This window comes from Pungitius pungitius, chromosome 11 (genome assembly GCF_949316345.1).
Source record: "Pungitius pungitius chromosome 11, fPunPun2.1, whole genome shotgun sequence".
NCBI classification, from domain to species: domain Eukaryota; kingdom Metazoa; phylum Chordata; class Actinopteri; order Perciformes; family Gasterosteidae; genus Pungitius; species Pungitius pungitius.
Window position 1 is genome coordinate 17641716 of NC_084910.1, and position 13817 is coordinate 17655532.

General features: G+C 48.5%; 1 protein-coding gene across 3 annotated transcripts; it reads right to left on the reverse strand.

Annotated features, from left to right (window-relative positions):
• Nucleotides 1–11559: 11559 nt before the first annotated feature.
• Nucleotides 11560–13044, reverse strand: bola1 (bolA family member 1). Of its 3 annotated transcripts, none has more exons than XM_037455151.2 (2): nucleotides 12908–13044; nucleotides 11560–12185 (listed from the first exon to the last, which is right to left on the reverse strand). In XM_037455151.2, exon 2 carries the CDS (start codon nucleotides 12160–12162, stop codon nucleotides 11710–11712), a length of 453 nt encoding a protein of 150 aa, XP_037311048.2. In that variant the 5' UTR covers nucleotides 12163–12185; nucleotides 12908–13044; the 3' UTR covers nucleotides 11560–11709. The 3 variants fall into 3 exon arrangements, with proteins under 3 accessions (XP_037311048.2, XP_037311049.2, XP_037311047.2); XM_037455152.2 differs by lacking the exon at nucleotides 12908–13044 and adding an exon at nucleotides 12839–12906; XM_037455150.2 differs by lacking the exon at nucleotides 12908–13044 and adding an exon at nucleotides 12351–12804.
• Nucleotides 13045–13817: the final 773 nt, after the last annotated feature.

Sequence of the window (13817 nt, forward strand, 5' to 3'; positions counted from 1 at the left end):
CCGAACTTAAGCTGTCATCTAGATATATTGTGTCCTATTTGTCGTCTGCTGCTCAGAGGAGTGACAGGACGTCAAAGGCTCCGGGCCGCGACCTCCAGTGCAGAGCACGGCGCTGCTCTTTGGTCCTTTTTTTTTTCTTTCTCGGGTATCCCCTTTATCAGCGTGACCCATCCCCTTAAAACACTTTGGAACGAGTGAAAGGTCCTGAGCTCTGGCATAGATGTCAACCTTTGCTATTCACCCTGCACGCTTTCACGCCACAACCCCCAACCCCCCCCCCCCCCCCCACGAACACAGGAGCTTGCAACTGTACCTGGATGCAAAAAGGATTTCAAATGAAATGAAATGGTTTTGATTCTGCAGGCCACAAACGTCCCGGAGCACTTGAGTGGTGTTGAATCCGCTCAGGTTTCACGAGGCCACAGGAGCCTTGTTCTGGATGAGCTGTCAACAAAGAAGAGGGAAACAACTGTATAAAAGCTCACCCCCCCCCCCCCCCCCCCACTCCTCCTCCTTCACATATTCACCACCCCTCGCCCCCTCGGACTCCTTTCTCCCACTGACCACTGTTCAGAGTTGCCCCCTCACCCCTGTGACCCCCTCCCCATTGGGCCCTTTCACTCCGTTGACAATGGCTGCCGGGGGCCGTGTTATTTGAGGCACTAAAGAGCCATCCCTAACCGTCCGCCCCCAGGACAATGCCCCCCCCCCCCCTCCGCCCCCCCCCGCTGGGAGCTTTCTTCCCCTCACCTCCCTAATGACAGGTTTCATCCTCTCTGCCCTGACCCCCGGGAGGGGCTGCGGCTCCCGGCTCGGCCCACCGCCTTTCTGCCCGCTGACCCGCTCTGCCAACAGGCCCGCCTCCCGCTCACTAATACACACATACACACTTTCCCCCTCCACACGGCCGGTTTGCATGTAAGGCCGCCTGGGGGGGGGGGGGGGGGGGGGTTTACATGCACATTTACTTAGTTTTGTGTTACTATTTTACAGTTTTTTCAGTTTTCATTTCTTGTGTTGTTCAGGACACAAATAATGTCGACGGGAATATGAGTAAAATCCATTTAAGCACTTTCAATAAAATAAATCCAGAATTTAACAAGTCAAAATAGAAAATGCATTGAAATGATCCTAAGCTCCTCTCTCAATAACAAAATCCCCTCAGATTTAGTGATTTGTTTAAGGGGTCCGACTCCTTGGTAACTCCTATAACCAGCCTGTGTACAGTAGCGAAACGCAGCATGCATCATGCATTGTTGCATCAGTATCAGCGATGGCATAAAACTACTTTTTAGCTTGCAAAGGAGGATTTTTACATTTTTATTTTGCTACTTAAACTTCATTAAAGCACCTGAGTACATTTTCCGCGGTGCGAATAACACTGAGCGACAGGTCGCAGTGGGAATCCATTTTAAATCAATAAAACAAGAGGTCCTACAGAGCACAAGCAGTCAGACAACCAGATGATTTATAACGTGTTCACCACACATCCGTCTGTTTTAAAACAGGGAAATTAGATTTAAACGATGTATTATGTTGACTTTTCTTTTTTAACAAGCAACTTTTGGATTTGTTAACAAGTTTGACCGCTCATGTTTTGCGCCGTTTTATCAATTTTGAGCTGAATTCAGCTGCAGCTTAAAGGCGTGATCGAATCCAATTTTTTTCAAAAACGAACTGTCTTCATGACAGAACAAATATGTCCCCAGTCAAGACTGTCTGTGGACTCTGGTTACATGTGACCCTCCTCCCACATTGCACATGCACAAAGAAGATGATTTCATCACTTGACAAACTGCACCGAATACTTTGCTGGCAGGATCCACGTGACAAAAGCAGAAGAAATGTCCATTTGTCCTCACGTTGGAAACAGCCACGAGACACCTCACCGATCCTGCTGAATAGTCACCCCGGCCGCCCTTTCGCCTTATTTGACCCCCCGCGCTGCCACTCACGGCTGCTGACAGATGAAAAAAAACCAGCGCCTCCCTCTCCCAGTTTTTTTTTTCTTCTTTTTCTTAAATGATTCAACGCCCTCGGAGCAGTCGCAGGGTCACGGAGCGCACTCAACACATCGGCGGCCTCGCAAAACTTTCAATTCGGGTCGAACTCCAAAAAAAAATTGCGTCTGACATTCTTCCTCCCCCCCCCCCCCCCCCTCTCCTGCAAGCTGCATTTTTCTCTTGGACGCCGCGTTAAAGGAAACCTCCGGGTCGTCGCTCGAGATGTCACTCACGGGGCCCAAAGCTGTTTACTGTCGGTTCATTATGCGAGCCTGAAGCGTTGCAACCGCCTCGCCTCAAAGGGGGAATCAATCCCGCAGACGTCCGTCTTTGTGATGAAGATGTATCGCCGTCAAAAAAAGAAAACAAAAAAAGAAGAGAGGGACCAACGCATCGCTGGCTGTGGTTTTGGCAATTAAGCGCGAGGAGGCTCTCGTACCTTGAGCGCGAGGAGTTCCATTTTCTGCAGTTAGTTAGTGACAATCATCAATTAAAGTCTTTTCCATTCGTTGTGTTTTGGGTGTTTTGAGAGAAGAGAGGGAGGCTTTCTTTCTTTTCCTTTTCCCGATGCACACTTTCTAATCCCAATGATCCAATTTTCATTTAATGGCGGGAGCTGTCAGATGCTAATACACACGCATCCTGGGCTTATCGCCACAGAAAACTGTTGTGTTCCCTTCAGCCCATCACAAGCAAACTACAAGGTTTTTTGCCCTACTGCAGAAGGATTAGTCGTGGAGCCGGGTTCTTTTAGCGTTGACGACCGAACTGTGGATATACGACTGTTAATGCCGGACTACACATGTAGCTGCAGGGCTAACTGCTAACAAGCTATCCAGCTGGGACGTACGTCAGTCACAATGTCCCCCCCCCCCCAAGTATCTCTCTCTATTTTAATTTACTGCCTTGACGTTATGGTTGTGCATCATTTTCAGATCAAAGAGGAGACAGGGTTGTATTCATTGGCTGAGTGGAACAGGCCTCTCTTGAGGAGTCGTGTACACCTCTGACAGAAGGAAGGCTGCAGGCGCTCGATAGAATGTAGAAACAAAAGAGAATTTAGATTCATCAACGCTTCCACCGAAGGTCGAATGAACCCGAACACTGGTTTGGAGAAAGAGACGCGGTCGCCACCGCTCAGCCGAAGCGCAGGGTGAGCGGCGGCGGGCGGGCGCCGCAGCCGGACGCCGTGCCCTCGGGCGAGAAGAAGAGCAGCAGTGACGCGAAGGCGACAGGGCGTGACAGGGTGAGCCTTTGCGGGGGGGGGCCTGCAGGGCGCACCAGAAGGAACCTTTTCACGTCCTCACACAAAGACAACAACACACGGACGCTCCGACGATCGGAGACGGACGTCGGCGGTGGCCGCACACCCCACGTGCACACGTCCGCCCGTGCACACACCTCTGCAGCGGTTGTGGGCTCTGAACATCCCACACTCGGTGAATACCTGAACACGACACGTGTGCTCAAACGCCCAGGGCCTGAGCGGCCAAACACACACCTGTTTAAGCGCTGGATTTTCTACCTTTATCCTGAGGGCACTCAGCAGCCCCGCCTACCTGGAGCATCTGGTGCGCCGTAAAATGTACCCGCGGCATATAGAAATGTATTTCTGCCTCCACATGTGTCGAGTTTGACGGTTTTCTCCACAGAAAGAAATGCGAGCACCTTGGACATTAGAAACTCACCTCCAGGTGACGAGAGGTTGAGAACACCAGGTGTGTGCCGGACCTGGATCAGGTATTATTTTTTACCAACAAGTAGGCCGTTTAGATACTACATGCCACATACCCCCCCCCCGTCTTTACTCCACTCTGCTGCAGCAAACACGCCTCACCGCTTGTACACAGCTTCTCCCTGGGGGGTCACAGTGGCGAGGGGGGAGGGATTTCACGCTTGACCTTCCCCTCACAGCTCTGTGAGCCCCTTCACTAGCGCCTTGATTCTCTTGACCTACTTGGTCATCCAGGAGCAAGCCACTTATAATACCTACATCTTACCCAGCAGCACGGCCTCTCCCTCCCTCTCATCTCCTGTCATACACACACATCTGTCTCGCACATCTGGCTGCTGGTTTCTCCCTCTAATCTGGGACTGATGCAGAAGTTTGAAGGTAAAATGTTTTAATCTAATTTCTGGGAAAGGCACTTCCCACGCTCTGCAACTCCTTGGGTTTGGTTTGGAAATCCAGATCTTTTCGGGGTTCTCTCGTGTGTTTTTCACATCTACAACATTCGTGACTTATTTGAGGTGCCCTTTATGCATCCAGAGGTGAACATCATATCGAACAATTGATCCGATCAACTGATCAACTGGTGATTTGTTCAAAATGCGCAGTAAATCCAAAAAGTGCAGATGTGCTGAAACAGCTTTGTGCCAAGCTCTGGGAATCCTCACCCTCTACACCCCCAGAAGGGGGAGGATGGAGGGTCCGCGGCACTCAGCGGCATCTCAGAGCCCCTTCTTTCTACCCCCGGCGAGCACCACTTAAGGCCTCCTGTCTCACACTGCAGCCCCGCCGGTAGTTGGGAGGCCATTTTCTACTCAGATGAGCGCAAACAAAGACATGCATGTGCGGGAGGCGAGGGAGGCGAGGGAGGAGGCCATCGGAGTGTTTGGTAAACAGGGGGAAAGCCGAACGGAGCGGCCACACGGGAGGGAGAGAGGAAGAAAGTGGGGGTGGAGGCGGGGGGAATCCTACACCCCGGGCAGCGGCCGAGTCGGAAGCCGGTAACGAGCCGACGGAAGGAATTTGCAGGGGGGCTTCCGTGTCACAAGCCGCGGTGGAGCGTATCACAAAAGGATGGGGGGGGGACGGCGCACCTGGCGCTGAGCAAACACGCGTGTGTGTACACACACACACACACAGCTGGAGCCGTACGCGGCGTCCATCCTCCCGCTCATCAGGTGTAAAACCGACCGACATTCGCTCATTAAGACATCGCCGCTCAAACACACTCTGTCCGCTCGTTGGCGTTCCCCCGAACCCCCCCCACCCACCCACCCCGAGGACTTCAGGGTCAAACCCAAAGACGACAAAGTCTTCGTATCAAAGCCCACACACTCCCAATTGACCCAGTGCTCCCCCCTGACCCCGTTGTTTCATTTGAGCCATAATAACTCTCCTAATTAAAGCCGCTTCCTATTATTTTTCTCTCTGCTCCCCTGTAAAAGGCCCTGGTTTCAAAGTGCTAATAAACTAAACTGAAGGGGGGCCCATTTCTTTATTTGTACGTGTGGGAGAAGGAGGCGGGGAGAGGAGGTGTGTGTGTGTGTGTGTGGGGGGGGGAGGATAGAGGTTTCAGGTTCAGGGGGGGGGTAAAAGAAACAGAGGTCAGTGGAGACAAAGGAGTGCGAGACCCCGGGGTCAAGCTGCCTGGTGTCCGCAGTCACCGGCGTGGCGTTGTCGCAGGGCAAATGGCCCCCGCTTGTATAATCGCCGGGGTATGTTTTGTCCACGGCGGTCGGATAGAATATATCACGCCGCCGCTGACAGACGAACAATAGATCACGTTTTGTGGAAGTCCGCGTGGAGCCTACGCAGCTCCTTTTGAGCCCGGCTGGCACATCTGGAGGAGGCAGGATTAAACCCTTTTTGACCCAAAACTTCGGCCTCAACAACATCGCTTGTGAGTTCGTGTTAAGACTCAAAGACGCCCCCCGTGGACGTGGATTCAGGCAATCCTCCTCCTGTGGGATCCACCAATAAGAGGGTCACAACGAGACACAACAGGCAGCTCTCTGAGACGCTACTTTAGCGTGTTAGCGTGCTCAAAATGAATACAAACATTCGAGCGGGTCTAATGTTGACCTTATATATATATACTTTTCTTGTGCACTATATACAATTAGCCCCATTCTTTCAGTAACATTTTAAGTTTAGTTTACGTTTTTCATTTGCTTCCCTTTTCAGTAGAGGACGACGTCTGATTTGAACGTGTTAGCATGCTAACATTCGCTCAATTGCCACTGAGCACATGGTGTTGCTGGTGGGAATGTTATTGTTTTTGCAGATATTTGGTGTATTGGTAGATATTACAATTCATCCTGAGAGAAACGTTAATGTTTCTCTCAAATCAACAGTTACAATTCACCTTAAAACTACAAACGGCAGCCTCATGGCGGAGCTGGGAGAAGAGCCATGGCTTCACCAAAAGGATTTGAAAATGAAAATTGCACAATAGTTTCATCTATCAGCTGTAAAAATTGAGAAATAATAACGAAAACCCGGGATCAGCAGGTGCAAAGTGACACCACGGCCCGCGTGAGAAAACCTGGTGCAAATCAAATCAAAAATTTTTTTATGACATTTGAAGCCCAGCCATAAATGTGCTCAATCTCTGTTAACTCTCCCCTCTGCTTTATGATGACAAACATGGCGGTGGGGAGGTTTACGAGTGCGGCCCGGGTCTTTCTGCGGCAACTATAAAAGCCGGCGATGCGAGCGTCACGTGCTTCACGGGTCATGCTGCGTGTTCCTGTGTGCCGGCTGTCATTCAAATACCGCAAAAAAAAGAAATGTTCGTTTGAATAACTTACAACCTTTTTTCGACTAAAAACATCAGCACCGAGCAATGCCCGAGGGGCGAAGCGACAGCACAATAAGGTGATGCGATAATAGCTTCAGGCTGTGCAACTAGATATAAACATGATCACATAGGCTGCTGAGTGCTCGGGGGGGGGGGGGGGGGGGGTTTAAGTGAATGAAATCCTCATGAGGAAGGAAGAAGGGGCAGAAAAAGTCACGTGTCAGGGTTCGGCCAACTGCCCGAGTTCGGATCATTACACCAAGAGAGCGCTGTTCAAAAATGTCGAATGCAAGACGATAGCAGGTCAAAAGCAGTTTATGAGGCGAAGAGACGCCCGAAGGCAAACCGGGAACTGGCCAAAGTGCGCGGGCTGGGGTCGCAGCTTGCACAGGGAACGGCGTGATTGACAGCGCGTGGGGGGCGGGGGGGACGGGGGGGAAGATCACAGAGGTTGAACGAAAAAAGGTTGAGACAGGGTACAGCGGGAAGCCGGAGAGAAGGTCTTGAAAGAGCCTTATCTGTGACCCATCTGTCTTGACTTGCACACTCCTCTGGTTAGTGCCCTGAGGGGGGTTTTGGAGGGGGGGGGGGGGGGGGGGGGGGCGCGTGCGTGTCAGTAACTGAGTGTGCAGGGCTCAGGGCTAAGGCCTTGGCCTGTGTGCACTCTGGCCCGAAAACCAGCCTAACCAGCCCTGCGCCTTGACGCCCCCGGGAAAAACTCTCATGACTTACTGCTGCGATCATGTGATCGACTCAGCCACGCAGGAGGAACCAAAAAAAAAGAGCAAGACGCATTAACAAAAAAAAAAAAAAAAAGGCTGTCACACATCAGTGGAGACACAGATGTTACTTTCTTGGACAAATCATTTCTTATCTTTGCTGTCAAGCTCATGAACCTTTTTTTCATTTTTTTATTTGACATTTGTCGAAGAAAAAAAAAAACACCACTGGGATCCACAGATGTGCGAGCGGGCTGCCCGACGACCACGGCTCCATCAAGTCAGTCCTGTTGTTATTGATCTTAAAACAGACACAGTTAATCACAGACATGGAGAAGTTTGAAATGTCCAGTGGGAGGAGTGAGCGGGGAGAAGGTGGCGTTCCTGTTTTCCTCCCTGACCTGACCACTCGTTTTACTTCATTAGATGCCTCCAAGGTTAAGTGAGGAATTACAAACAGCTGTGTTGTTGGGGATACGTTTTTTACACTTTGAACATCCTGAAAGTCATTTTTCGGATCACCTATTTCAGGAGGCGTCTATCATTTCCATGTTATGCAAGTCACGCTGACAAAAAACGTGAAAATAAATTAAGTTAAAATAAAAAATAAGTTTGGATTTAACTAAGGTGGAAATCACTCCTCTGGAGTGAGTTGGTGAGGTCCTTGCCCGTTCCCACCCTCACTGTCCACAGCGTATATTCATCAGTCCGACATGTTTTGCATCAAATCCAACCTCCTAAGATGTTCACTTCACTTGCATGTACGGCACACCTGGGAGATTTACCGTAATGAATACCTGATGTGGTGAAGCACTTAATTCCGCCTATAAAATAACTCCCTTCCTCCTTCCTGGGGGCCCCGGCTGTTGTTTATCAAACGAGGTAACGTCCTGTCATGTGACCCCCCTCCTCCCTCCTAGAAACCCACCTGTGTGGACTTTTCTCTTAATCCCTTCACCCCCCCCCCCTCTCTTTTTCCTTTTTTTTCGCTGTGCGCTTTGAATACTTAGACTACTGAGTGTAACTAATTCTCCCACACAAGGATATTGTCTTCTCCCTATCTTTGCCTTTGTCCTTCCCTTTAAAGCCGGCTATTCACTGATTTCATTAGTTGCCGGTGCGGTGTGAGGGAGAGGAGGCTTAGGTGGGGGGGGAGTTCCCCAATTAAAAGGCCTTAATAGTCTATTAGCATCCCCTTAAATTCAACTATTGTTTTTTTACACACATAACCAGCTAAAGATTAATCACCTGACCAGCGTGGGAGCTTCTAACACTCATTCTCTGATTGATTAACAATAATTAGGTATGATGGTTTTGAAAAGCCGTTTATAAAAGCTTGCTTCAAAAATGTTTTGCTGTATCAACATCTCAGGGACAAATTGGTGTGTTTTGACACTCTCTTTAAAGGTTTTGCATTGAAGACACCCAAAGCAGTGATGGTTGTTCAAAGCGGGGGTTAAATTAAACATTTTGATGTGTTTAACAGGCGGCTTTTCCTACACACATGCTGCACAGATCTGACCAGGCGGCCAGAGGATAAAGCCGGTCCCCTGGGAGGACCCAACCAGCCTTCCTCAGACACCCATTTGTCGTAGAAACGCAACCCACCTCCTCCCTGCTCCCTCCCGATGGATGACCCTGCAACCAGCAGAGGTCAGCTGCGCAGAAGGAGCCCCCCCAATCCCCCCAATCCCCCCCCCCCTGCACCCTTGCCCGGGGTCCGGAGCCGCAGCGTAAATCAGAGGCCGCTCATCGCGGGAACCCTGCCCTGCCCGAGGTCTCAGCCCAGCCTGGCACCATCTGTCCTGGGGCTCTGACGCAGAGGCAGCGCGGCCGAGGCGGGTTCCCACTGACCCGCTGCACCCTCCGGGCCGCATTGGCCGGACCCGGGAGGTGGGGGGGGGTCCCGCGGGCAGATCCATCACTCTGCAGAGTGGACCCGGTGGAGAAAAGGCTCGGTGCACTGATCTACTGTGAAAGACGCAGGGCACAAATTAAAAAGTTTATTTTTTTGTGCAATTTGTGCATTTCCATTTCATTCTAAATACATTTATTAAAGGAAATATTACTCTGTTTGTAGTTACTTTATGTAGTTACTATATAGTTACCATTATGTAGTTATTTTCAGACGGAGATGCGAAATAAAGATATTATTAAATAAAATACAGTGGTTTTGGGTTTGTGACCTCCTGTTTTCAAGAAGAAGAGTGATTATCAGGAAGTTTCATGACAAAAGTCCAAAAGACCGTTATAAATGTATGCAAAAGAACTTTATTACTTTCTCATCTATTTATCCTCTCTCATGGCGCTAATCCCTGGATTGGGAACCACTGACCTAAACTAACAAACTGGCATCAGTGAGACGCTGATTACACACATTATAATAACAATAATAATGTATAATATTAAAATATCAATTCACAGGAGACAGTTGTCTTACGTTTTATTTGATTGTCATTTTACATACATTTGGACTGCAGACCTTTTGCTTGTAATGTAGTATTTCTACACAAATGTAGAAATACTCATTCATAAACATGTGATTGTATTATGGGAAATAACTCATCTCATGTTGAAACAATTCAATTGAGCTTTTTAATTAGATCCTGATATTAAAAAAGACCCCTTTGTGTTACACTTTGAGGTGGAGGGAATACTGTATCATCATATAGACGTACTGTTACGTTAGTACAGAAGCAGCCTTTTGGAAGAAAGACTACGGACAGCGTGAAAGGACGTTTGATTCAAGTCCCACTGGTCAGCCCTTCCGAAAACGTCTTCTCACATTTCTGCTGCACGACGTTAAAAATGCAGTCCTTAATCTTTTTTTGGAATGCCATAAATATGCTAGAAAAAGTGCACGCGAAGAAAGTTAATTAGAGCACTTGCAATTCCACCTCTGGCTCAAACACGCCGACCTGTGCGACCCTGTTATTATAACATGCCACGGACGAAGAATGTGCCGCAGTCCTCACGCAGCGTAAAGCGGTCCAACCTTTAGAGTGCGAGACAAGTCTCTGCACTCCACCTCTTCACCCCTTGACGACTCGACGTCTCTCCCCCGCTCCATCATAACCGCACCTGGAACGGTGACGCGTAAAATCTCGGGCGGCAGAGACAGTCTGCAGGTCCCGGGGCAGAGCAGCCCCCCGTCCCCCCACCCGGCCCCCCTCAGGCCGGGCTCTAATGGGCGAGCAGGAGGTCATAAAGTGGTTGTGTTTCTGTTTCACTCTTTCCAGAAAGCAGCGACACCAGTTGTTCGGCCTCCTCGCCGAGGCCCTTTTGTGAGGCCTGACAGGCTGTGGGTCCCGGGCGGAGGCACGGCGCGCGTTACCTTGAGGTCACTCCGCATTCCGTCCACTGAGGGCCTGTCTTTATCAGCCCGTAATAAGTTTGAATGGCTTTTTGCAGCAAAGCGTTCAAAGTCAGCTTTTGCCCCCGTTGTGTGTGTCTGTGTGTGTGTGTGTGTGTGTGTGTGTCTGGTGCAGTCTGTTTCAAATCTGGACATGTTTCTCAAAAAAAAAAAGAAATGCCCAATCGGGACAGATCGATCTTGGAGATGAATGATAATTGGGGTAAAGGATCGTCGCTTGTTAAGATTCCCAACAACATTTTTGGGCGTGTTTTTGGCGTCTCACCGGGGTTTGAGGAGAGGACGAGGAGACCTTCACAGTGACACGAAGAACCCCGAAGACAAAAATAAACGACCACCCACACATCCATGTTTATCAAACATATTAGTCCTGGAATCACTGGCATTACTTTATCTGTGGACTGTGTTTGTCTAAAAATATAAGAAAAAAAAGTGCATTTGTGAAAAATGTGATTTGGACGTTCAATAGTGAAGACATCTTGAATTCATCAGCCAACTCACCCAATGTGGTTAACTTAGTCTGTGGCCTTTGTGCACATACTGCCACCGTGTGTTGAGCCGGAGGTACTGACATTCTCCAAACTTATGGCAATATATGGCAATTACTTAAAGTGATGGTCCCTGTGCAACTTCATAAGAATAGGTTTGGGAACAACTTGTTAAAATAAAAAATATCTCACTAGATAAGATCACATCCTTAAATTTAGAATTGCATTTATTTCATTAAAATGTTTAATTTAGAATTGCATTTATTTCATTAAAATGCTATTTGAGCTTTGAGCTCAGTTTTGGTTTGTATAAAATATGATATATCTCTATGGGTTTAAGTGATTATTTGGGCATGTGCTGAAGTGGAAAAACCTGCCAACACCTGACGTAAAAATGGACATTGAAACACATAATTAACTGCATAAAATGTACCTCGAAAACACATGTTCAGTGTTCACAATTCCTGTTTTATTTTGACAGAACAACGATGCGTTTGAATCTGCAACAGAATCCTTCCCGCTATTACATTGATCGTTACACCTCTCCTGGAGCGTCCGCCTTCTTCACCGTCCAGTCCAAAAAGTCTTCACTTCCCTTCACTCCCTCCCGGCCTTCAGTTTCTCCTCCACCGTGTGATCCCCCTTCGAGCCTCCCATGCAGGGCTGACTCTGTGCCACCGAGGGGTTACTCCCCCACTGCTCGGGAGTCTTTGCCTGGATAGCCAGGGCATGAACGCAGCTACTCAGCTCCTCTTTCAAGGCCTCATTGACCAACCGGTGGCGCTGTATCAAAGGCAGACCCTGAAACCGAGAGCTGACAACCAGTACACAGAAGTGCGATTCAGAGCCGGCGGGCACGGAGTGCATGTGGCTCTCGTTGTGGACCTCCAGGTGGTCCGGCTTGAGTTGTTCAGTCAGTTTGGCGGTTATAGTCCTCTGGACGGGCCGACTCTGGTCTGGATCCATGGGCGGGGGGAAGTGGGCCAGAGGCCGGCTTGACGTGAGGCTGGAAGAGACGGGCCGAGCGCAGCGGAGGACAGCAGGAAGCATCAGTCGCCGTGGCAGGAGACCACCTACGAGAGCCAGATGGGTATGACAACAGGCGTCATGCTATTCATTGACTGGAAAGACATTCATGTTGAGGTGGGTATAATTATACTGCACTGGGATCAGCAGACTGCATGTCACTCTAGAGAAGACGGCGCCTTTACGGCCTGCGGCTCGGTGGTAAAACTCACCTCTCTGTTCGTTGTTTATTGGCATTTCTTGCAAAACGACTAAATGGACCCGGACATCACCCCCATTTATTAACTAAGACCTCAACTACATAGACAAGTGAGACAACGTAAAAAAAACAATGCAGTCTTGTAATATAATAGATTAAAATCGATGTCCCTATAAAGCGTCTGACATTACACGAACGCATCACAACAAACTAAAGTCACGCAAAACCGACCGACGTCACTAGCTGACGTTATCTTAGCTTTTCTTATCTAACGTTACTCGAGTGAAGGAACAAATACATCCATCCAACGTGCACATGCAAATGCAATAGTGGCTTCTAAACGACTTTGTATACCGGCAATGTGATTGCTGGTGGCTAACCAGACGTTCAAGCGAATGTTTACTAGCATTAGCCGTTAGCTGTTAGCTGCTTAGCACAATAAACACCCAATTCGCACGTAGAGTTTGACTTTGGTGTAAACTGTAACAGGTCTAGACTCACTCTGTTTTTATAAATGCACTTGAACTTCGTGAATGCAAACGTGTGGAGTGATTTTTGCAAACTACTCACCTTGGAAGTAGTCAGTTCGGCGCCTGGGACCGTACGCAATAACCGGAAACGATGACACTGCGCGCTGGGTTGTGTAGTCTTTCCATGTTTTGTAGTCCTTTTTAGCAGCATCGCTGGCAACAGAATGAAGAACGAATGAACCAGTGAATGCAGCCGACACTGTAGAAATCCTGCAGAAATCAAGTGTAAATTCGCTGAGTGCTCTTTATAAATGTATGTTATAATTAACGAGGTCGAATCAGCGGTTGGTTCGTCATTCAACTGTTTGGAAGACAAAAAACAAACAGTTTGCCATTGATCCGGGATTCAAGTCCCAAACAACATATTTAGTTTACGACATTGGGTTAATGATAATTAAGGGGTGAGGTTGAACTGCTTTCCAGATCCACCACATATTAAGTTGAGGAAGCAAATGTTTTCTGTGCACTAGATTACGATGATATTTACAGTATGTTTGAATCTGCCGTCTTTTGTAATTTCTTACTGCACAAATGGATTTATTGGGAAACTGTTTGTGGGTTGACCTTGGTTCTGCCTGCAGAGATGAAACCAATTGATGTAGTTCCTTTACATCAGGAGTGAGCCTTTATTTCATGTCAAGGGCAAAAAAAACAACCCCTATTGTATAGGGTGTTGAATTGTTGAAATGCAGATTGCTATACAGATGATTTAGGCCTAGTACAGCTCCATAAAACCTGAACCAATTACCTACATATTAAAAATGTCAGAATAAATAAATTCATTGCAAGTACTTCTTGCAGACGGCTCCGGGGCCAGAAAAGGCCCGCTGGCCTCCTGAGGCAGCATTCTGCAGTGTGTGGTTATGAGGTCTATGAGGGGGGAGGTCCACATGCTTCATGGTGTGCTTCTTGGTTTTGTAAGCTGGGTTTCATCATATCCCAGACCAGAC